General features: G+C 45.1%; 1 protein-coding gene across 5 annotated transcripts in view; it reads right to left on the minus strand.

The window, feature by feature from the left end:
* Nucleotides 1–670: 670 nt before the first annotated feature.
* MTF1 (metal regulatory transcription factor 1) overlaps nucleotides 671–24,932 on the minus strand; it is a 41,773-nt gene continuing 17,511 nt past the window's right edge. Inside the window, exons 3-12 of one of the 5 annotated variants that reach the window (XM_060089521.1) lie at nucleotides 24,370–24,608; nucleotides 23,428–23,559; nucleotides 20,761–20,834; nucleotides 20,178–20,314; nucleotides 19,430–19,480; nucleotides 16,794–16,871; nucleotides 11,052–11,151; nucleotides 9,746–10,341; nucleotides 5,597–5,657; nucleotides 671–4,264 (exon numbers count right to left, since the gene is read on the minus strand). In XM_060089521.1, coding sequence (XP_059945504.1) covers nucleotides 3,834–4,264; nucleotides 5,597–5,657; nucleotides 9,746–10,341; nucleotides 11,052–11,151; nucleotides 16,794–16,871; nucleotides 19,430–19,480; nucleotides 20,178–20,314; nucleotides 20,761–20,834; nucleotides 23,428–23,559; nucleotides 24,370–24,608 — 1,899 coding nt within the window. In that variant the 3' untranslated portion in view covers nucleotides 671–3,833. Of the gene's footprint in view, nucleotides 4,265–5,596; nucleotides 5,661–7,222; nucleotides 8,032–9,745; nucleotides 10,342–11,051; nucleotides 11,152–16,793; nucleotides 16,872–19,429; nucleotides 19,481–20,177; nucleotides 20,315–20,760; nucleotides 20,835–23,427; nucleotides 23,560–24,369; nucleotides 24,609–24,932 lie in introns of those variants that run through there. The other 4 variants (XM_060089520.1, XM_060089522.1, XM_060089524.1 and 1 more) reach the window with 4 other exon arrangements.

A 24,932-nucleotide genomic window follows, 5' to 3' on the forward strand; every position in this document is an offset into this window, starting at 1 on the left:
GGTTTCAGTGACTCTGGAGAAGTCTTTAGGATTAAGGACAATGGACATGATTACAAATATAAAAGTCTAGAGGTGCCAGGTGTCTACCTAGGAACAACCAGTTTCTTCCTTTCAGGCATCACTTTGTAATGGTGAAGAAGGGGAAAAAGATGGCAAGGGACCAAGAAGAAGTGATGAAAAAGGGCCTCAACAGCAGAAAACAGGACCCGCAGCAGTTCTTCAGAGAGCCTGAGGGGGCGCCCTTGGGCACACAGGGAAGGCTTGCATAGATTGAGCAGTTGCTGAGAATGCATAATAGTGTTTCCCTATGGACAGCCTCATGGCACAGGGCTGATGGAGTGGAAAAACGCAGCCAGGCCAGGGCCACATGGGACAACAACCATCAAGCTACACATATTGCACCAAGGTAAGTGCTTTTCTTTTCACACCTCAATTTAACTTTTTTTCCGAGCAAAAAATAAAACTTTGTGGAAAGTATATATGTGTGTGTGTGTGTGTGTGTATACACACACACACGAAAGAAATTGCAGCAATTGGGTTAAAGATAAAATAACGTAAAGTGCTTTTTATTATTTCTTTAATATACCAATATGAGGTTCTGCAAACTTGTCCCTTTGGACACATTCAGCACATTATACAAAGTCTCTCAGGAAAACCCACCCCCCCGTTATCCCCATCAGTCCGCTGCCTTGACCCTGAAAGTAAACTCTCCAATCTACTGACTCTCCCAGATGTGGTGAAGAGAAGTCCCTTGCTTCTGCCCAGAGAGGCCTTCACACCTTAAGGCCCCTCCTGGACGTTGTACCATGATCTCCTTCTGCGAGGGCGGAGGGGTAGGGGTGGAATTCAATGAATGACACCAATTCCTGTCATCAAACTAGTGATACCCCCATGAGGTTGGCCAAACTGTCAGGAAAGGCAGGGCCACTTTCCCTCAATGCCTCACCCACCTGCCTGGGAAGGACCAAATTCACTAAGGCAGTTTGGTGGTGCCAGCCAAGGTTTCCTGCCACCTGCCAAGCCCGTGAACTCCACAATTCCCCAGGCTGACTAGCATTCTGTAAAGGGGCAGTATAACTGGAGATGCTAGTGGGAGCTGGAAGTCTCAATCTACAGGGTGAAAATGATTAAGGTTACCATGGGAAGAAAAAAGGCGTGATTTTACCTGAAGTCTGCACACCTTCCCTAGCCTCACCCTAGGTTCACTCCTGGGTTTGAAAACCACTCTCCATGAAGGCTCTTTGTGGTTCCACTTTAGTCAGCGCCCTCTCTTCTCCAAGATCCTTGACACTAGGGGCCAGGCTGATAGAAGGGACAGGGGCGGGGAAGAGTGTTAGAAGAAGGAAAGGAGAGACTGCCTACCCTGTGGAGTAAACGTACTCTTCACAACCACTCACTAGCATTTTAAGCACATTCTTGATGTTTTCAAAAGCTGATTGGATCTGATGGTCCCCCTTGTACTCTCTAGTACCCTCAAAAGGCAGATACTTCAACTAGGAAAGTCTGTCAGCCCAAACACAGTTTCTTCATCACCCCTGATCTTTGGAGCAGAAAAGCCACTGACCTGGGTGGACCCCAACACAAGCACAGCCCGGGCTGGCCGAAGGGAAGCAATATTTCAACCATGGCACTTCCGACAGCCTTCCCTAGGCTCCTGCTTTCCACCTCAGCTCCCAGGGAACCGAATCTCAGGTGAGCCTAGGATGGGCATGTGGGGAGGTCATTTGGGACCCACAGGCCGCTCTCTCTCTCGGAAGGTGTGGAGAAAACAGCCAGGGTCCTACCGCAAACCTTCCTATGGGTGCAAGGCCCAGAGACGGCCAAGAACAACCCATGCTCAGCAGCTGGTTTTCCAGGAAGGTGAACTACTGCGGTAATAGAAGGTTCCTCCTGCCTAATCAACTTCTGCTGAGGCCAGTGGCCGCCAGAACCCACCAGCCTTTTGGACAGGAGAGTGCAGAGGGTCAAAAAAAAAACCCCGATTCTCGTGACTAGACTCCTGCAATGAGAAACCACCAGCTGCTTGTAGGTAAGCCCATTTCTCCTCATGGCAGTAACATTTACCACCACTGCCCTCTTGTCCAAATCTGGCCCTGAACATCCTGTTAAAGGCAGGGCCTCTGGCTCCCAGGGAAATGATCTGCTCTGGATGCTGTCTTGGCTGGCCCTGAGTAATGGCGCAGAGAACAGGAGAGTGACAAATCTCTCCACCTTAGGGACTGGGAAAGGAAGGCAAGTTACGGCTGCTTTCTGCCCGACATCGTTGACTCAGAAGGGCAGCCCTGTTTGTGGCACCCTGCCCCTCGCTCAAGGCAGGGAGGGGGCCCTTGGGAGGCAGAGGCCCAGTCTAGACATTGGGCCATGCCTAGCTTCTGAGCTCAGTGAGTGGGGGAGCACTCATGACTACACTGATGTAGCCAGTTAAGAGAAACTTTCCATTTTAGTGTGGATTGTATTTTATGTTTTATTTTAAGAGGCAATGACTGACTCAGAGCCAAAGGCAGAAAGATGGATATAATCCTATACACAGATCAAAAAAATTTTTTTTCCTATAATACAACTTAATGAAACATTCCAAATGAGATAACTTATTGCAACATTTCAGGCTTTTTGGTGGAAGGGGAATTTTTTTGTTTTACCCTGAGTAGAAGATCATCGCTTTGTGTTTTTTTTTTTCTTTTTTTGTTTTTTGTTTAGAAATCATATGACTAAGCTGAGCAAGTCACATCCTTCTTTGCACTGTACTAGGCTGTATGCAAAATCCAGAGGGGTGAGAGGCGGAGATGGGGCTGGGCAACCAAAGGCCTGGCTGGAACCCAGAACCAGGACACCCAGCCTGCCGATGACATGGCGCCTGAACAGAACTCCTGTAAAGCTGCACCTTCTCCTGATCAGCAAAATGCAGCTCTTCTGCTCTGAGGAAGAAGGTACCCTTCAAGGAAGGCAGACCACCAGCCAGCGACTGGCCATAAACCACAAGTCCACTCTAGGACAAAGCAGGGATGTTCCCCGAGAAAAATTCACTGTGATCTGCAAGCCCTGGCGACCAACGGAGAAAGAGAGAACCCGGAGGCAAAGACTGTGATCACATCACTAGAGCCTGTTCTGCACATGTGTCATGGACAGAGAGCAGTCAACAACTTGCCTGGGGTCCCTGCGGAAGCGGACCGTCCCCGCGGCCTCGGGCCAGGCTTTTAGCTGCCCCTTTGGGCTGCAGGATGACACCTGCCATAGTCACCCTGAGCTCCACCAACACCAAGCGCAGACAACGAAACCATCTCACGTGATCCCTGTCCAGCTCATGGCTGTCTGACCTGCCTTTGCCACTTCCCTCTCTGATGGAGCGAGGGTCTGGCCTTCCAAGCAAGCTTCAGCCTCAGACTCAAAAGACATAGAAGGAGCAGCAACACCCGACACACTGAACTCTACTGCCCAGACTACAAAGACCCCAGTGCAAGTGATGGGCAGCCTCAGATTGATGGAAACCACACCCTTTCATTTAGAATTTTTATGCATACGAGTAACCTTAATTTCCAAGTTCATATGACAATAAGCAAAAGTGACATACAGTGCAGCCAAACAGTTCATTTATAACTTAGCTTTTTTTTGTTTTGTTTTGTTCCGTTTTTGTTTGTTTGTTTCTTTTTCTCCAAAGATCAGTTCCTTAAAAATGGATGCTCCTGGGATATGAATAAAGAAAATATGTCTGAAAGGTGAGGATTTCAAACAGTAGATTTCTTCCTCCTTCAAACTGCTGACCCCACGATAGTAGGCGTCGCACCTTCTGCCTCCTGCTCAGCCTCTGTTCCTGGAGGTGAGCACATCCGGGCCTTTCACTTGGAGAAGCTGCTGGTCAGGCCCATCTCCTCCTCCTCCTGCAGTAGTGCTTCAATGGGAATCAGATTGGACGGCGTGTCCAGGTTCTGGAGGGACAGAAATTCTGACATATCCATGGCACGTAACGTTTCTGTCTGAGGGTCTGAAGGAGTCACTACTTGTCTGCTTTGCTCACAGGAAGAGGATGCGGCGGAGGAGGACGACAGGGGGATCGGGGGCGGGGAAAAAGTCTGCGGTGGTAGCTTCAGGCTGGGCTCATCAGGAGGCTGGGTGCTCAGCTCTGGAGCGGGAGGGGAAGGACAGCCCTTCCTCCTGCTGGCCGCCCGCTCCTTGGCGGAGTCCCGGCACGCACACTGACACTGACAGGCCTCCTCTTGTTTGATGATGATCACAGGGACGCTGAGGCCAATCTGCTGTACAGCGTTCCCTGCGAGAGGGCGAGAGAGACTGCTCTTCAAGTAGCCGCAGGGCAAGGGCAAGAGGGACAGGAGGGTGGAGGACTAGCTCAGCACCACGGAGGCGGAACGATGGAAAGGGTGGATGCCGTGCCATGCTCCAGGCTTGGTTCTGCTTTAAACTGGACCACGCTCCTCCTCAAGTAAGAAGCCTCTGACACTCCCCATCCCCTCCAAGACAGAAAAGCCACACACCATCTAGATGCACCCTGTTATTTCCAGCTTCATTTCCGGCCCCTCTCGTGGAGGGTGGCGGCACCCTCCACGCCAGCCATGGTGGATGCCTCCCTTTTCCTGCACGTTCTTCATAGCTCTGGGCTCAGGGGCTCTTCTTTCTACCTGAACTCTTCTGGAGAACTTACTCTTACCTCTGAGCACCCAGCTCACTGCCCTCCTCTCCTAGCGCCTCCAGGCAGTGTTTTCAGCAGGCTTATACCTCAGGGATGGCCCAAGGGCAGCTGCCGTGTGCAGAGCTATTCCACACTGTACCAGGCCATTTAGTCCCGCCTGCCCCAGAGGCTCTGACCTCCTTTAGGACATCCCGCTCACCTTTGCAGCCCCGCCTCGGACACACAGCCAGCCTTGTGTGCACGCACATTCCTTCTCTTCTGCATATGTGTGTTGTGCAGATGCACACTCTGAATTCACACAGGCTTTGTGTGTCTCAAAAGAGCTAGAGACCAAGGGGCCAAGAGAACAGAATGGGAGGGAGTCAGGAGGCCCAAGAACTAGTGCTTTGGCTTTGCCACAAACTCACTTATGAATTTGGGGGACTCATTTAATCTTTCAGGGCCTGAGTTTCTTAATCTATAAAATGAAGAGTTTGAGAGAAAGGACCCTTTAGCTCTATAAGAATTAACAGCTGCTCTCTTTAGCATTAACTGTGATGCAGACTTTTTTCTGGCTACATTAAAGCCTATATCTGTTTTTTTTATTATCTTATTTTATTTTTTTGGCCATGCAGTGAGGCTTGCAGGATCTTAGATCCCCCACCAGGGATCGATCCCAGGCCCCCTGCAGTGGAAGCACAGAGTCCTAACCACTGGACCACCAGGGAATTCCCTAAAGGCTATATATGAAAGGGAAAGAACCGTTACTAGTTAAAGAATGTTAAATGTGGTATTTATGCTATAAGTCCAGTAACTTTCAATAGTTGTAAGAATATTAAATACTCTAATAATACAAATGTGATAAATTTAATTTAAAAAATGTTGAAATCCCGGGCAAAGCAACAATTAAATAACTGTGCCTCAAGGGGCCCAAGAGAGTTGACTTCCTTTTAAAGCTAACACAGAATTTCATACCTGTGCTACTGGCTACTGGTACTGCAGTGGTAAAAAACACCTTCTCAACTTTAGATGCTTGCTGCTGGAAAAAAAAAAAAAAAAAATCACATTTATGGCTACTCAAATATGGCAGATCTCCAAGGGCCTAAAGCCTCCCCAGCTGTAATGGTCATCCAAGAGGACAGAAACCCCTCAGTGTTCAGGGATTTTTGTACTGAGCGATGTTTTTGTTTGTGCTCTGACATGAGGTCACCGCACTGTTTGACATTCAGTGCTGACAATGTAGCCGGCTTTGTCCTCTCCCTACTCCTTGGCTGTCTCCCAGCTGCCTAATCCAGTAGGTTCTATGCACCCAAAGGCTCCTCCAAGGTTGCTTTTCTCACGTGGATGGTCTTCTCAGAGGGAGCCCCAGGGCTAGCTTCCCCTCTAAGCTCTCGACTCCCTGCCAACCCCCAATACTTCCATGAGACTGGAAAGTTCTTTTTTCCCCTCAAGGACTAAGCTGCATGCTCAGAACAGGCTAAGACTCCCTCTCACAGGCAGAAGACCTCCTGTGAAGGCCCTGGGTAGTGTGCTGTAAGCTGCATGGGGCACGTGCTCAAGGGTAAGCCCTGGACTCAGTCACACATGGATTCAAGTCCAAGCTCGGCCACTTAGTTGTTGAGGTCAGGCAAGTAAGTTAACCTCTTAGAGTCGCAGTTTCCTCATCTGTAAAAACAGGGACGCCAACCAAAGACTCTCCCAAAGGCCCCCAAAAGGATGAAATGAGATGATGTGTGTGGAGCCCGGGGCACACCGTGAGTATTCAGCAAACACTAGCTATATATATGATTACCAAGTAGGACTATCAGGTCATGCCCAGAAATAACCCCTCACTTTAGTACACTTCCGATTCAACTGGCTATAGGGTTTCTGCTTTCTTCAAGTCTTATATTAAAAAGGGCTTTGGGCCTCCCTGGTGGCGCAAGTGGTTAAGAGTCCGCCTGCCGATGCAGGGGATGCGGGTTCGTGCCCCGGTCTGGGAGGATCCCATATGCCGCGGAGCAGCTGGGCCTGTGAGCCATGGCCGCTGAGCCTGCGCATCCGGAGCCTGTGCTCCGCAACGGGAGAGGCCACAGCAGTGAGAGGCCCACATACCGCAAAAAGATAAAAAAAAAAAAAAAAAAAAAAGGGCTTTATCTTTCATCCTTTTAAGGAAAAAAAAGTGCCTCTAAGATGAGTCTAGGAGGAACGTGAAAGCTTCTGGCTAAGTTATAGGAGAGGACACTATAAAATAATGATGGAGAAATGAGACCCATACTTAAATACATGAAAATGAATTGGATGGAAAAGGAATGAGCTGTTCCATGCAGTTCCCCAGGGCAGATCCAGGAAAAGAAGATTAAAAACTACATGGAGGCATGTGGTTGCCAGAGGGGAGGAGGGAAATAGGTGAAGGAGAGTAAGAAGTGCAAAAATCCAGTTGCGAAATAAATGAGTCATGGGTAGGAAATGTACAGTGTGGGGAATACAGTCAATAAGTATGTAAATCTTTGGATGGTGACATATCGTAACTAGACTTAACATGGTGATCATTTTGAAAGGTACAGAAATATCACTATGTTGTGTAACAGGAACTAACAGAGGTCAATCATACTTCAAAACAAACAAACAGGGCTTCCCTGGTGGCGCAGTGGTTGAGAGTCCACCTGCCGATGCAGGGGACATGGGTTGGTGCCCCGGTCCGGGAAGATCCCACATGCCGCGGAGCGGCTGGGCCCGTGAGCCATGGCTGCTGAGCCTGCACATCCAGAGCCTGTGCTCCGCCACGGGAGAGGCCACAACAGTGAGAGGCCCGCATACCGCAAAAACAAACAAACAAACAAACAAACAAATTCATTGAAAAAGAGATCAGATATGTGGTTAGCAGAGGCAAGGGTAGGGTGGGGAGAGGGGGAATTGGATGAGGGCAGTCGAAAGATCCAAATTTCCAGTTATAAGATAAAGAAGTACTAGGGATGTAATGAGCAATGTGATAAACATGATTAACACTGCTGTAGGTTAATATGAAAGTTGTTAGAAGAGTAAATCCTAAAAGTTCTCATCACACGCACACATTTTTTTCTATTTCTTTAATTCTGTATCTGTATGAGATGATGGATGCTCAGGAAACTTGTGTCATTGTGCTGTACACCTTAAACTTATACACTGCTGTATGTCAATTATATCTCAATAAAACTGGAAGAAAAAAGAAAAAAATGCCACTATCATAAATGAGAAAGTATGATCACTTTCTGTACATAGCCATCAGCAAATATATGAACAATAAAAATAATGAAAATAATTTTCTTTCTTTTGTTTTTTTTGGCCTCGCCGCACAGCATGCGGGATCTTAGCTCCCCGACCAGGGACTGAACCCGCGCCCCCTGCAGCGGAAGCACGGAGTCTTCACCACTGGACCGCCGGGGAAGTCCCTGAAAATAATTTTGAATAATGAAAACAACAGTACCAACCAGAAAACCCAACTACATGGAGGCAGATTGATTGGGTCATAATGCTGAAAAGACCCTTCCAGTGACTCTGGCCACCTGAGACTGGAACTAGGTTGCCTCCAGAGGTGGTTGGCACCCACCCCATTTATGGAATTTGAGTACTCACTACTTAGCTCTAACCTACCTTTCCAGTTTGTTCGATTGCATCATACATCCACCCAGACTTTCTCCCACTTAGTATATCCTTTTCTCCATCTAAATCCTACTCATACTTCAAGGCTCACCTGACCTGTATGCCCAACCAACAAGCCTTTAGTCTCTAAACCCCTCATCTGGCAGCACTATGTAGCAGTCAAGAGCATGGGCTCTGGGATTGGTCTGTCTGTGCTTCGCCACTTGTAAGCTGTGTGACCTTGGGCTAGTCAATTAACTTCTCTGGGCCTCAGCTCTGCACTGGTAAAATCATTATCTACCTCCTAGGCCTGTTGTGATTAAATCATTAAAAAGTACTTAGCATGGTGAGTGACATCTAGAGATACAGACATATAGAGACAATAAAAAGATCAGTGGTTGCTTAGGGAGAGGGGGAGAGGGAGATGGGATGAAGAAGTGATGCAGAGGAGATTTTTAGGGTGGTGAAACTATTCTGGATACTGTAATGGTAGAAATATGACATCATGCATTTGTCAAAACCCACAGAACCATACTATACCAAGAGTGAACCCTAAGGTAAACTATGAACTTTAGTTAATAGTAATGCATCGATATTAATTCACCAATTATAACAAATGTACCACACTGATGCAAGATGTTAATAAAAGGGAAAACTAGGCTGGTGGGGGCAGGGAGCAGGAAGTGTATGGAAATTCTCTGTTCTACCTGTTCAATAAAACCTAAAAAAAATATAATCTAAAAATAAGGTACCTAAGGTAATGACTGGCACATGTTAGACCCTCGATTTAAAAAAGTGCTTAGTTAGCACAGTAAGCCTTATACACATTAGTAAGGGCTCAATAAATTACAGCTGTTGTTATTTTTTTATTACCATTATTTTTATTTGACACTTTACCTACTGGTAGTGTTAACTTTCTTTTAGGCATTTTAGCCTTTTTAACTAGAATATAGGTTTTTATGAAAAAGAGATCATGGTTTTTTCACTTTTCCATATCCCCAAGAGTATCCTGTGTGGTATCTGATAAATAGCAGGCCCTCAAAATATATTCAATTGAATGACCAAGTCATTTCCTTAGTCATCAAGACCACACACTTCGGTAGAAAGTGGCACTACGGTTTGCTCTGGGGGCAATCACTTCTCTGACTTGGCTACTGCTGTCTGCTTCCATCTGATGGGGTCACATCAGTCCCTCATCCCAGTCTGGACTCTGCCTTGGACAAGAACCCACTTTCCTGCAACGTTCTCAGGCTCTCCTGTCCTAGCTGGCAGGATTAGACCACAGCTGAAATATCCAGGTAAACTTGAAGGCTGTTTCTCTGCCCCGACCTCTCCACTGCAGGTACTGACTGCAGCATTCCTGGGTTTATGCTTGCTTGATTATGGGGAAATAACTAAGTGTTACAGTGACATGTTTCAGGGTGGATATGACAGCCATTTTCCTTTTTGAAGTAAAAGCCTCTGAACATGTCACCCATGGAAATACACTTCACCCCACTGGATCCATTTCCACATAATACTTACCATTTGTTCTTGGGTGTGTGGTGAGCTGGTGGCACCGTTCAGTATCCACTGTAAGTTCTGTTCTCCCATGACGAGGCTGGGCTGCAGGAGAGCTGTGCTGGGAGCTGGGGTGATCGTTATAGTGGGATTACTAGTTAGGACGGAGTTGGCATCCAGGGGCAGAGTCTGGACCATGGCCGGCAGGGGCTCAGTAGTACTCTGTGTTTGAGGCGGCGCTGCCATGGCTGACGCCACTGCCGCTGCTGACGCCAAAGCCCCAGCGACAACAGAAAGTCCCGGCACGATGGGCTGCGGTGCCTGGGGGTGCGGAAGAAACTCTTGATGATTAGCAGCAAACTGTGTGCTGTGGGGAACAGGCACTTCTGGAGGTTGTAAGAGAGCAGGGGGGTTGCCAAATGCAGCTTGCTGGGAACCAGTTCCTAGGGAGGGAGCAGGCAGAGGAGCAGATGGTGCTGAGGCTGGTAGTAGAGGCTGGGGTGGCTCGGAGATGCCAGGCTGCAGTACAAGTGGAAGAGATAAAGATGCTGAATGTCTTGTGGATGGCAGAACATCACTGACTGACTCTGCATCACCATTAAAATGTTCAATCAAGGCAGCTGGCAAGAAAAAGAAATAGAAATATATATACATATTCCAAGCCTTATATGAGCCACAAAAACACAGTCATTATGGGCTACACCAAAGACAGCTGATTCCTCTAATGCTGGCAGGCTGGCTTTCTGCTTTTCATTTAATGACCCCTCTGGTCAAAGCACCAGGCTTCACAATCAACCTTACTTTCTAAACGTGAAGACCTAGTATGGGTCTAACCATAAAACAATGTGTCCTACGGCTTTTCCGGAAAAGAGCTTAGACATCCTTTTCTTGGCATATGATCAGTGAACACACTCTCTGACTATTGTGAAGCTTCACGGACAGATTTTCATTCAAACACAATCTGATCGACACATCTCAAGTTTCGTTTGTGGATCCCGCCCACTCATGAACGGAGATGTCACATCAGGAGAAAGAGCTCACAACTCCTCTCACTTTTTAAAGCCAACAAGAGCTTTTGGAAAAGGGGACCCTCTTCTTTTGAGGGTCCAGGGAAAGTAGATCCTCAAGTAAACCCTTGATGGGGGAAGTAGGGGAAAAAAAGATGGAATTGAACTGAAAAGCCCATCCTTTTCTGACCCCTGGCTGGAAGTACACTTCATTAAAGGAACTGAAATATTTCACTGTGCTTGACATCTACACTGTGTCAACAAGTGTGAATTCCCATGCCCAGTGCAGAGATTTGGGCAGGAAGAGAGTCTGTATAACAAACCTGTCTGTTGAGGATCTTCCTGAATTGCTGGATCATCTGACTTCTGGAACATTGGTTCAAAAATGATTGCTGGTGAAAGTGTGCTGAAAATGTTCTGGCCCTGTGTCAGAGACAGAAACAAAGGTGTAAGGCTTGCCATCCGAAAGCAGGTCTTCACCACGAGAGCACACAGAGCAGCAGAACTAGAATTAATCTCTGGGGCTTCCCTGGTGGCACAGTGGTTAAGAATCCGACTGCCAATGCAGGGGACACGGATTCGAGCCCTGGTCCAGGAAGATCCCACATGCCGCAGAGCAACTAAGCCCGTGCGCCACAACTACTGAGCCTGCGCTCTAGAACCCGTGCGCTACAACTACTGAGACTGTGTGCCACAACTACTGAAGCTCGCGCGCCTAGAGTCCGTGCTCCACAAGAAGAGAAGCCACCGCAATGAGAAGCCTGCGCACCTCAACGAAGAGTAGCCCCCGCTCGCCGCAACTAGAGAAAGCCTGCGCGCAGCAACAAAGACCCAACACAGCCAAAAATAAATAAATTAAAATAAATTAATTTTAAAAAAAAACTAAATTACTAGAATGACCTCTGTATATGCTTCTTGTTTCTAACTTCTCCTTTCCCAAGGTGACATTTATTCCCCTAAGCCTCAGATGCTGAAGATCTGGGTCCTCAAACACTCTAAAGCAGGAGTTGGCAAACTGACTTGCTGGCTGAATGCCTGTTTCTGTAGATAAAGTTGTATTGGAACAGGTACTCCTGTTCATTTCTGGATTGTCTAGGTTGTTTTGCACTGCAGTGGCAGATCTGAGAAGTTGTGACAGGGGATGTATGGGCCACAAAGCCGAAAATACCTATCTGGCGCTTTATAAAAATTTTGTTGACCCCTGCTCTAAAAGACCAAATTCTACATAAAAATGGGGTTGTATAATATTTGTTACTTGGAACTTGCTTTTCTCATGTAATAACATAATAATAACACAATAATAACATATTGTGAATATCTTCCAAGGATATTACACAATGTCTATGCTATTCTAATATGTACACATGGTAGTGAATCAAACAATATAAGGAAACTTATAATGACAGACAATAGTGATGGCCTTAGACTCACTACTGTTTGTTATTGCAAGTTTCTTTGTAACTTAAAACTAAGAAAAGGTCAGAGGCATTTATGAAAATATAAGATATGAGAAAACAAAAGAGAGCACCTAGGGACCCGAGGGCCTGACTGCTGACAGGCACCACCTCCAGGCTTCCCTTCAGCTAAGGGAAGGGGAAAAATAGCAACTCTTTTCTCTGCAGTCCACCTCCACTTCGCATTTTGTGCAGCAGTGTGGCAAAGGCAACCATGTTCAAGAGCCCAGGGAGCAACAGAAAGAAGTGAAGCAGAAGGCAGGGGCTGTGGCAAAGCCTCGGCCACACTTGCGGGCTCAGCTGAGGGCGGCCACAGGCCACACACAGGGGGTCACCAGAGCTCAGGGCCGGTTCAAAACCTGGATTTTTACATGAAACCTACTGATTTATAATTGAAAACAAGCAACTAAAAACAATTTAAAAGCACGGTATAGACCACACAAAACTTATCTTCAGGCTAGACTCTGACCTGGTGCCAGCTTGAGCTTTAAGGGAATTTTGCATCAACTTTGCTTCTGGGAGGGGGAAGGATCTCTTTGGGGCTGGGCGGAAGCACAGCGAGTGGAGCTGTCCACCAATCTAGAGGGCCTCCGAGATGAACTGCCCACTTGAGCCAAGAGGGTCCAATTATTCTACCATGACTCCACAACTGGCAGAATGAGAGGGGAAGTTCAGTGAAGCTGATGGCCAGCATGGTAGAAGCTGAAGGCAGAAACCTATGTAAGGCTTCCAGCTTCTAGTCCAGAGGGAGTTAAGAATCACAGGCCAAAACAGTGCCTTCAAACTTTTCATCATGACACAAAATAGGAAAAAAAAAAAAATATATATATATATATATATATATTTCATGTTACATACATATCTGTATGTACGACTGAAACAAAACTCTATGAAACAGATCCTATCCTTATTATGTGCAATGTCTTCTGATATTTTCTATTCTACTGATGTCCTTAAAGTGTTGATTATAAGCCACTATTTTAAAACCCAATAAAGATGTGCCACCCACTTTGAAAAATGGTGAGCTAACAACTACCACTAAGCTATAATTACAGCTTTACAACTCCTTCATGGTTGTTTTTTTTTGTTCTACCTGTTTACGAATCATTATCAGGAACAACACTGTTAAAAAAAGGAATAAGTCTGTGTGACTTCAAAAGATTATGCGCAAGAATGTTTACAGCAGCACTATCAGAATGGCTCCAAACTAGAAACTATCCAAATGCCCAAGGGCAGTCGACCGAAGGAACTCTATTATATTCATTTAGTGTAATACTGTTCAACAATGAGAATGAATAATCTATTACTAAATGCAACAACATGGATTAATTTCTCAAACAAAACGTTGCAAGAAAGAAGCCAGCACAAACGAGTATATACCACATGATTCCAATTATACAAATCACCAAAACAGAAAACTCATCTTAGGTTGTGAGAAGTCATGACAGTGGTTATCCTTAGGGAGAGGTAATGGCTGTTAGGGGGACTGAGGGGGTCTTCTGGGGTGCTGGGAATGTTCTGTTTCTTGAATTGGGTGCTGGCTACCTGGATATGATGAATTGTGATGATTCATCAAGGTGTACATGATAGGTGTACTTTTCTGCATGTATATTATACCTCAATAAAAAGTTTTTCTTAATTAAAAGAAAGAAAAAAGGAAGGTGCTGAGGGGACTGTGACTCAGCCACTACCAGGCTTTAGGGCAACAACCCTGGGGGCAGAGTGAGTGGGAACTGCCCCTTAAAGTAGAGGAGACAGAACAGGCTAAGCCTCTGGGGCCTGGAGCAAAGAGACACAAGAACACTGAGCCGTCTGGGAACAGGACGGGTCCTGAAGCTCAGGAGCCAAAAGGCCCAGCGGGCCGCTCCCCAGCACTTCAGCCCAAGTTCACTCCTAGGACACACAAGCATGTGGCTGCCCAGGAACATGTAAAATGATGATTTCATAAAAATATATCATTTAATTTTAACAATTCATCATCATTTTTTTTTTAAAGCAAGCAGAGCAAAATTAATCCTATTACTTCAAGGAACTGTGGTCTTAGTTGAAAGACTAAAAATGAGCCTATTTCCAATTCTGGGATAAATGCTGGGTGACAAGGAGACAACATATAATTTGATTCCAAGGGAGAAGAGCAGGCCTCTCTCTTGCTGCTGTAAATTATGGCAGAAAAAGCTTTCCTTTTTTTTTTTTGTTTTTACAAGTACTCAATGTCCCCGCATATGATTCCTCACCTGGTGACCCCAGGGCTTCAGAAAGCTCCTCAGTCATATGTCACAGCCCCAGCCAGGGAGTGGATGCGTAAACCATTTCATACGATCTCTTGAGATTAAGGAGATATTATACCCAGAAATTTTAGGTTGTGTGGCTTAGAGGGCAATCTTGGCCACACATGTGTGCATTAGTTTCATTTAGAGCACTAGCTCTGAAATGTGAATATGCCAAACAATCATATGAAGTGCTTCTTTAATTTTTTCTTTGTTCTTCAGATTGGTTAATTTCTACTGATCTCTCTTCAATTTAACTGATTCTTTCTTCTGTCATTTCCAACCTGCTGTTGAGCCCATCCGGTGAATTTTAAAATTTCAATATATTTTCAGTTCCAGAATTTCCATTTGGAACACTTTTTTTTATAGTTTCTATTTCTCTGCTGAGATTTCCTATTTATTAAATCATTACAAGCATATTCCTTTATGTGCTTGAGTATTTAAGAGCTACTTAGAAATGTCTGCCCACTAATTCTAATTTCTAGCTCATCTTGGGGTCAGTCTCCATAGATTACCTTTTCTCTTGAGTAGGGGTACTGTTTTCCCATGTCTTCTTCTTTTTTTTTTTTTTTTTAATATTTATTTATTTATTTGGCTGCACCAGGTCTTAGTTGCAGCACGTGGGATCTTCGTTGTGGCATGTGGGATTTAGTTCCCTGACCAGGGATCGAACCTGGGCCCCCTGCATTGGGAGGGTGGAGTCTTAGCCACTGGGCCACCAGGGAAGTCCCTTCCCGTGTCTTCTTATGTTCACAAATTTTGGATAACCCTGGACATTGCAAATGATATGTTGTAGAGACTAAGGATTCTGTTACACTTCTTGGAAGAGTATTTGGTGTTTGCTTTAACATTCCGGTGACTTGGCTATGCTCCAACTCCAAGCTCTGTCTTCCCTGCAGTGGATGGCAGCTGTAATCTTTGTCCAGCTCTTTAGCCTCAGCTGGGCTGCTTAAGTGTCTGCCCCACACACCCACAGTTCAGGGGTCAACTAGAGATTTGGACACAGCTTATACACAGAACTCAGGACGCCCCCCATTGTGGCTCTCTCCTTTCTAGGCCAACGCCCCGACTTTCCAGGTGCTGTGGTAGCCCTGAACTCTGTCCTCTGGTTAGTCAAGCCAGTAAGACGGAGTGTTTACTGAGCCTGGGCCATCTTGTTTGGTATCAACCAGGACTTGCCCTGAGATGGATAAACCATAAAGCCTGAAGATCCATCCAGTGCCTTTGCTATCTTCCCAGTGGCCCCTTCTTCCAAGCGTTACCTCTGCCTGTTTGGGTTGCTCTCTGGTGCCTTCAAGTAGTTGTTTTTATATTTTGTCCAGCATATACAGTTGTTTTCTGTGGGAGGGCTGGTCTGATAAGAGCAGTTCTGCCATTACCAGGAGAACCCAGGCCTTGGTGTGCTAATATAAAATTGCAGTGTCAGGTGCCCCTTCTGGAGGATACTGACTCAGTTGGTTTGGGAGAGGCCCAAGAACCTACGTTGCAGAAGAGCTGCAGATGACTCCACCATTCACAATTTGAGAAACACTTTTTCACAGCATTCCTGAGTCACTCAGTCTCTGTTCAAAGCCTTCCTATCACATTGATTCCTCCTTATTTATTATGCATATACTCACAGAAAATCTGACCTAAGCTATATTTACTTACCAGAGAAAAACAACAAAAAATGCACACTTAACCACCAGTGTCGGGGACCCAGTAAAGCTCACAGGTCCTCTTGAAGGAGCGTAAGCTCAGGATTGACGCGGCAGTTGGCAAGATACATCATGGAGCCATGGCAATGGCAGAGGGAACCAAAGCAAGCAGATCAAGAGACACTGGTGTTTTCCCCTAGCAGAGGGCCTGTAGAGGGGGTCCTCCTCAGAACCCCCGTGTAGTGAGCTCAAAGAAAGGAAAAAACTGACTTTGGTCAGACTGGCAGGGCTTGAGAAAAGTCTGGAAACGGAATCCTGGCTCCCCCTTACAGTGGATGAATTTTAAGCTCCTCAAGGACAGACCACAGCTACTTCACCACCACCACCACCAGCTCAGCACCAGCACTCTGCCCGACGGAGTAGCCACTCAAGAAATATTTGCTAAATGAATAAAGACAGACATTTTCTGGGGCAGGAGGTTATCAAGTGAGTGATCTAGGTCAAAAGGCACTACACGTCAGAGAGAACAGCCTCTCCAATGAGAGCTCTTATAGGGAAACAAAAGCAAAACACCCTGAATGGTTAGTAACTGAACACAACTCAATCTGAAAGACTTCAAAGACTGGCCTCCCTCAATTTTCCCACCAAAGGGAGGGCTCAATTCTTGCACTTATTTTAATGGCACCCATAATCACAGGTACACTTACTGTATTGGAGTTTTCTTGAAATTCGGAATCTGTGGACAGAAGGCTTAAATTCCTCAGACAAAGTGAGTGATTTGTATCCTGTGAAAGAAAAAAAAAATCTAATTAAGTAACAAAAAAAAATCAGGATTTACAGTAGCCGATCAGGTAATAACACACTTGATTACAGTGTCCCTAAGGTTCCAAATGTCTAGAGAGTAAAAAACCATTCAAAGCAAGGGCTATGTGAATTATTTCAATTTTTAAAATCCTGACATTCTTAAGAAGAAATCTCTTACATTCTTCAAGATAGTTAATAGAGTTTAAGAATTATCTTATGACTCAGGCTCCAGAGTAACAAAAGCTATAATAATATGAAATGGATAATATTTGTATAATTGGTCTTACCACTGATAAAGCAATTTCACATGCCCTCATTTACTATTCATATAAACCTTCGAAGTATTATTTCACATTCCCATTTTAAGTATGAGAGAACATTAATGCTAAGACTAGCAGTGAACTGTCCAAAATCACACAGCTAATTAGCATAACACAAACCCAGTGCTTCTGACTGAAAGTCCATCTTCCTTCCATTACATCACTGTGTCCCCAACATGGGCATCTCAGGGACCCTTACTCAGAGTGGTACTGAGGGGTTATTATTCATATATGGCTGTCTGGGCTAACTCTGAATTGTCGATTCCTAGAATGCCAGTTGGAATTCACATACTTCATGTGGTAACCCTGCTTTACCTCATGGATCAGTTGTTCCCATTCACGCATGCATTCAACAAATACTCACTGAGCATCTACTATGTATTAGGCACTGTTCCAGGCCCAGGAATACAATAATAAAGAAAACAAAGTCCCCGCCACCAGAGAGCTTCCATTCTAGTGTGGGGAGGGGGTGCCGACAAAAAACCAAATAAATACGCAGTACACAAGATGATGATATGTGCTACGGAGGGTAAGCAGAGTAGGGAAGGCCAGGGTAAGAGCCGCCCTTCTATTAGATTAGGGAAGGCCTCTTAGATAAGGTGGGCTTTGAGCAGATACTGAAGGAAAGAGGGCATGGGCCATGCACATACGTGGGAGAAGTGTCTCACACAGAGTATAGCAAGTACAAAGGCCTGGAGGCAAGAGTGGGCTTCCCTTGCTCAAGGAACCACAAGGTGGGCGGTACGGCTAAAGTGAAAGGAAGTGATGTAAATGAGGTGAGAGAAGTGACCAGGACAGAGTGTCTAGGGCCTTCTGGACCACTGTAAAGATTCTTTTACTTTAAGCGATACAAGAAGCTACTGAAGGGTTATGAGCAGAGGACAGACATGGACAGGGTAGCAGTGGGGAGAAGAGTGGGAAAGGTGCTAAGAAAACCACTCAGCAGGTGACTGCAGTAATCCAGGCCAAAAAATGACAGTGGCTTGAATGAAGTAATCAGATCAGATTCTAGATATATTCTCAAGGTAGGGTTGATAGACTTTGCTGGTGGGTGGGGGGGTATGAGGGAAGAAAAGGAGTTAAGAATGACTCTAAGATTTTTGGCCTGCTCCACTAGAAAAACAGAGGTGCCATTTACTAAGATGGGACAGACTGCAGGAGGAACAGGTTGGGACATGTCAAGACTGGGAAAACTAGGTGACAGCTGGGTGGAGACATCAAGCGGAAGGTTAATCCGGGCTGGAGATATAAATTTAGGACTCAAAGGCAATCTCGATGGCACTGAAAGACTGAGACTAGAGGAGATTCCCTCCCCTGGGGAGCGAACAGCCATCCAGAGTAGGTGAGGTCTGGGCACTGTGCACTAGGGCCCTCCAATGCATAGAGACTGTGGCAAGAAACTGTCCTCAGATTGTTACAAAAACAAGAAAATTTATCATGACTTCATAAATGCAGCTTTGTACACAAACACTCTCAAATCTTAGTATTTTCATCTGGTTTTACAGAGGAAGAGACTGGGGTGCAAAGAAGTCATTTGCCTAAGGTCATGTGACTAGTTGTGGAGCCTGGATGTGAATTCACACTCTTCGCAACCAGTGCTGGCTTTTTGCTTTGTTTTGTCTTGTTTTTTGCGGTACGTGGGCCTCTCACTGTTGTGGCCTCTCCCCCGTCGCAGAGCACAGGCTCTGGACGCGCAAGCTCAGCGGCCATGGCTCACGGGCCCAGCCGCTCCGCAGCATATGGGATCCTCCCGGACCGGGGCACGAACCCGTGTCCCCTGCATCAGCAGGTGGACTCTCAACCACTGCGCCGCCAGGGAAGCCCAACCAGTGCTGTTTTGCCTCTTATGACATAGGGGTCAAGAACCAGGCTCTGGAATCAGCCTGCCTGCCTAAAGGGGACTAATTATAAGCTTTGGATATTTAGGCAAGTTATTTAATTTCTCCTTGCCTCAGGTTTCTTTATCAGTGATATGGGAATAATAACAATACTGACCTCTTGTGAGTGAGATAATTCACAGAAAAACAGCACAGTACTTGGCATATAGTAAAAATTCAGTAAATATTAGTTATTGTTACTAATAAAACACAGGGGGAGTTATTACTAATAAAACACATTCAAATCAGAGTCCTTTTAAAGGGATCCTTTGTTCTTTAAAAATTAGAAACCACAGAATTAAATTATGCTGCCTTTCCCCAAATCAAAACTGTATTACATACTTTAAGAACCGCATTATTCAAAGGGGGGTCAGTGTGCTTCAGTTTCTTTATCTATGAAATAGCAAAATAATAACAATTCTCAGTTCCTGGGTTCAAAAGACATAAGGTAAGTTACCCAATAACCATATCAGAAGTAATAACAGTAAATTTATCCCAGTACCTCTCTGGAAAGAAGCTGTAGAGGAGAGGGAGATGTGGTGGAAGGGCTTGGTAAAGAACAGACAAAACCACCTAAAAGTCCGCAGAGTCTTGTTCTGTGGTTCAGTGCCTTAAGGCGGTGGCTCTCAAACCTTTTGGTCTGCAGACAATTCAAAAGGGCAGGGGACCCCCCAGACTCCGCCTGGGTCTCCAATGATGGATTAATGAATGTGTGAAGCAAATCATTAACTCATGTCCCAAACTCAAGTGCAGATGTACCATTTTATAGACATGAATGGGAAAATAACACCCTTTGAGAGCACCTGGTTGACACTTTGGAAGCCATTCTGAGACCTCTGGTTCCAAGACATCTCTTCCACCACACCTGACAGAGGGGAGGTGGAGCCGAATCAGGGGCTGAAGCACAGGGAGCCTGGTGAAATTTCTGGCTTCCACCACCTCATCACAAAGACATAGATCTTGACACTGATTTCTTCTCTCTCACTAACAGATTTAGAGAGAAGGCATTTTAACCTTTTATTTTGATATACAAACAACTGTTGCTGTTCTATGGTGCCCAGATCAAAACAAGAGACAAAACACTGCACACCTCTGATCCATTGTGATTTAGAAGTGCACTGTATGAATTTCCTTTGTTATCGTGACCTTTCATGTGACTTTTGAGACTGTATTGAGTGCTGAACGTTTTCTCACAGCCATTACTGGGGCAGAAAAAGGGTCTTTCACCTGCAAGAATGACAAGAGGTATTAATTTTACCATAAAATCATTTCACTGGATTAAGACATGTACTTTCCCCTAACAGAGGGAAGTAAATATTCTAATAAGGGTTCAAGTAATAAGTTGGATAAATTACAAGTTAATCATTCCAGTCCTAAAATTTAATGTAGAGCAAAGCACTGAGAATGGCCTGCTCCTGGGAAGTTAAAAGAGAAGATTAGTTTTTTCCCCCCAGATTCTTTTCTGAGAATCTCTGCATTGGTTTTATTTCTTAAGGTTGGACTCCTGAGTCCAATCTTTAGATCCTTTTTACCTCTGAAAGAAACTCAAACATTATAGGTGAAGGCCAAATGATTAGGCTTGCTCTCTCCACAAAGCTCTACAGGTCTCAATGGAAGTACAGATATTTACTGACTCAATGAAGGTTACAAGATAAAAATTAGCCGAAACTCACCAGTATGTGTACGGACGTGAGTTTTAAGGTGGTGGCTTGCTGCAAATGCTTTTCCACAGCCATCATGATCACACCTAAGTAAGTTGTTTAAGCAGAGAGGACAGCAGTCATTAGCTAATAGACCTTTATCTTCACTATCTCTTGTAAATACAAACTTAAATGAAAACAACTGCTCAGAACACTAAGATCAGCTCAGTGAAACTGGTTTTACAGATGGGAATGATGACAGGTCCCTGGAAAAGTAAGGTGACAAAACTGGGATCAGAGGGAGAGGTTGGCCCACGATAAGTATTTCTTGTTCTACAAGTAAGGCACATGTTGAGAGCCCTAACAATACAAGCCTTCTGATGAACTACACAACAGAATTCTATTGACAATGAGAACACATATGGAAAATCTACTGCAAATGGAATATAAGGAATATCAGTGGTGGGTACAGAGGCTCTCACGTAGGCATGGGGCCTGAAATACAACACTAGAACAAAATCAGTCAGAATATACTGGCTGTAATATAATTATCTATAACCTTCAGAGAGCTTTTCTCCTTTACTTTCTTGATAACCAAAGCTAGAGGTAATATTTCCCTCCTTAGAACTCCTAGGGCATTTATCTACATGCTGCTTTTATGGCACCTGTCATTCCCAATCTTATTTTAGCTCTATGTGTATACATTTGTTATCTGTTCTCCTAGATTTTAATTCCCTTGAGGGCAAGGTGCATGTAGTTCTTTACATCTGCTGTAGTCTTGCACATAGCAGGCATTCAGTAACTATTTACATGACAATGAATGCATTTTCTTATAAGCCAACATATTTTATTTCTTTAAATAGAAAGCTTCTCTAAAGCACATTACTTTTTTTTTTTTTTTTTTTTTTTTTTGAGGTACGCGGGCCTCTCACTGTTGTGGCCTCTCCTGTTGCGGAGCACAGGCTCCGGACACGCAGGCTCAGCGGCCATGGCTCACGGGCCCAGCCGCTCCGCGGCATGTGGGATCTTCCCGGACCGGGGCACGAACCCGTGTCCCCTGCATCGGCAGGCGGACTCTCAACCACTGTGCCACCTGGGAAGCCCAAGCATATTACTTTTTAAGTACATAAAATCATTGAGTCTAAAGCCCCATCTAACATTCAAGAAAAATTAGCAGTTTTAATCATGACAAAAATGCGTGTGATTGAATAGAAATCAGAGTCCCCTTGACAGCCCTATGGGGAAAAAAGTAACCCAAGCTTCACAGCAGTTGGAGAGTAACCAACTAGAATCTAAATACTCTTGTTTTTAGAGGGGCCATGACTCAGGAATGCATCTGTAATTTTTGAAACACATTTCCATTTAATTGGTGTTTAAGAGTTGACTGTCCCTGAAGACTTTTCAATTTCTAGGTATCCTAATGAGATGAGTGATTTGAGAACAGAAAGGTAGCATATTTAATGCCATGAACATAAGAGCAATCCCTCCTGTCAAATTCAAAGACATTGTTTATGGGCCATTTTCAGTAATATATCTATATTACATTTAGGGGGAATCCTTATAAACTGATTACCTTGTTAAAAATGTCATATAATCATCCCAAAGTTGTTCTTCAATCCCTGCTGAATGCCCAGAACCACGCTAAATGCTATGAGCAGAGGAGAAAGTAGATGATACAATTCCTTCCTTCAAGCTTATATTTATACATGCATCAATTAAATATATATGTGTGTCCATATATGTATATATATATATAAATTGAAATCTACAGATAAAAATGGATACTCCTATATGTTTGTATGTACACATGACATATTACAAAGCAACAACCAAACAAGTGATAAAAGAAAAAAATACCTGAACCAGTAGCCTAAGCATCCCTACCCCTCATTTCCCCTCATTTCCCCCTTCCCTCCTCACCTCTTCTTAGGTACGTATCCCTGCCTCTGTGCTCAAAGCTCTTTCAGCATCTCAGTCTCAGATACTATCTGGTTACTTGTGGTTCTTTTCCACCAGACTAAGGTTCTCAAAAGGAGAGCCGGTATCTTAGTATTTCTCTAGCACTGACAAAAGTACCCACCACGTGAGTTTCAACAAACGTTTCTTGAAAATAAAGGGGTGGGGAGGCTTCCCTGGTGGCAGAGTGCTTAAGAATCCACCTGCCAATGCAGGGGACATGGGTTCCAGCCCTGGTCCAGGAAGATCTCACATGCCGCAGAGCCAACTAAGCCTGTGCGCCAAAACTACTGAGCCTGTGCTCTAGGGCCGGCAAGCCACAACTACCGAGCCTGCGTGCCACAATTATTGAAGCCCATGTGCTCTGCAACAAGAGAAGCCACCACAATGAGAAGCCCGCGCAGTGCAACTAGAGAAAGCCCGTGTGCAGTAACAAAGACCCAATGCAGCCAAAAATAAAAAAATAATAAATAAAATAAATAAATTTATTTTTTAAAAAAAGAAAGAAAGAAAGGGAAAGAATGAGGCAGAGAGGCCACCATCCGCAGAGTAGGTAGGGATGCTCTTGGAATCCATCACCACTCCTCCAATCTGCAGTAGTTGGTTACAACTATCCTGGGGAAAGCAAACACTGCCCAAAGAACCAGCGAAGGGAATTTCCTTTCCACTTTGAAATATTTTAGAGTACATCAAAACACTCAGCTGAAACCTGGTCAGTGATAGATAGAAAACAGCAAGACCCACCGAAATGGCTTTTCTCCTGTATGGGTTCGAATGTGCTTCCTCAGATCACTGAGCGTGGTGAAGTACTTGCTGCAGCCTTCAGATTCACAGTTAAACGTCTTCCCTGTGTGAAGCCTCTGATGTGCTTTCAGCCTGCAAGATACCCCAGAGAAATCCCCTTTGTCATAATGTACTACAGAGCCTTCCCACGTCAGCTTAATGTGCGTCAGGGTCAAGTGCATAAGAATTCTATAGCCATAATACATTAGTATCCAACATTTTGTGCTCAAAGAGAAATTCAGAGAAGTATATGGCGTAGTGGTGTGAGTGTGACGCTGGAGCCAGGCTGCCTGGGACTCAAATTCTGTTCTCCTCTACCAGAAGGGGGACCTTGAACCAGTTGCAAAACCTCTCCGTGCTTCCATTTCCTGAGCAGTGGCTGTGAGGATCAGCACTCAGGACACTTCCTAGCACACAATGAGTGCTTTTTAAGTGTTAGCTAGTATTTATTATGTGTGCTATTTTATACGCAATGTTGAACACTAATATAAGTCTCTTGACACAAACGGTGGAAAAGGGAAATGGCTGAGTGGACCACTCCCCATTTCTTGGGGGTAGAAAAAAGTTAATCTTTAAGGTGAGGCAGGGAAGGAAGTGAAAGAAACCTTGGTTCCAAGCTCCTGAGCCAACAGGAGATATTATTCTATGCTAAATATTAAAATCCTGAGGCCAGGATGTCATTCCAGGAGATATGAATCCAGACACAAATGGACTCTTGATTTTTAACCAACCCAGTATGTGTCAATCTTTAAGTGACAAGTTGCTCTAATGAACTGTCAACAGTTGAGCATTACTGCCCTCTTTAAAGCCCTGAAAGTGAACGTCTGCACCGTGCAGGGAGAGCTCTGCAGTCAGGACAGAGCTGGGGTCAGAGGCTGGAGGTGCAGGGAGGAATGGGCTGACCTGTATAGCGTGTTGAATGCCTTCTCACAGCCCTGCACGTCGCACTCAAACGGCTTCTCCTTCGTGTGCACCCGCACGTGGATCCTGAGGCTGTAGGAGGTGAGGAAGGCCTTGCCACAGCCCTCCTGATTACAGACAAAGGTGTACTCTCCCCGGTGGGTCTTCTGGTGGGTGCGCAGGTTGCCTGCTGTGCTGTAGGTGCGGGGACAGCCCTCAAAGGTGCACTGGTACCGCTTTACCTGGCAGACAGAAGACACCTTGTCAGTGGGACAAAAGAGCTGCTCAGGGACTAACTCCCCGCAGGGCTTGGCTCTCAGGAGATGCAGATGAAACACACAGGTTTTTATCATCAACACAGAAAACACCCTCTAACAGAAGTGAGGAAAATCTTCCCGTTGACCAAATTACACCTGGACGACAAATGATGAGACTAATGCCCAAGAGGCAAGCCTGTAGGTAGGTAAACACTCTAAATGAATATAAGAACAGTGTTTTCAGACTAGTAAACGTCTACTCCCATAGGTGGGCACATACTATTGCACTTACCCATATTCAAATACAAT

This window comes from Mesoplodon densirostris, chromosome 2, assembly GCF_025265405.1.
Source record: "Mesoplodon densirostris isolate mMesDen1 chromosome 2, mMesDen1 primary haplotype, whole genome shotgun sequence".
Classification (NCBI taxonomy): domain Eukaryota; kingdom Metazoa; phylum Chordata; class Mammalia; order Artiodactyla; family Ziphiidae; genus Mesoplodon; species Mesoplodon densirostris.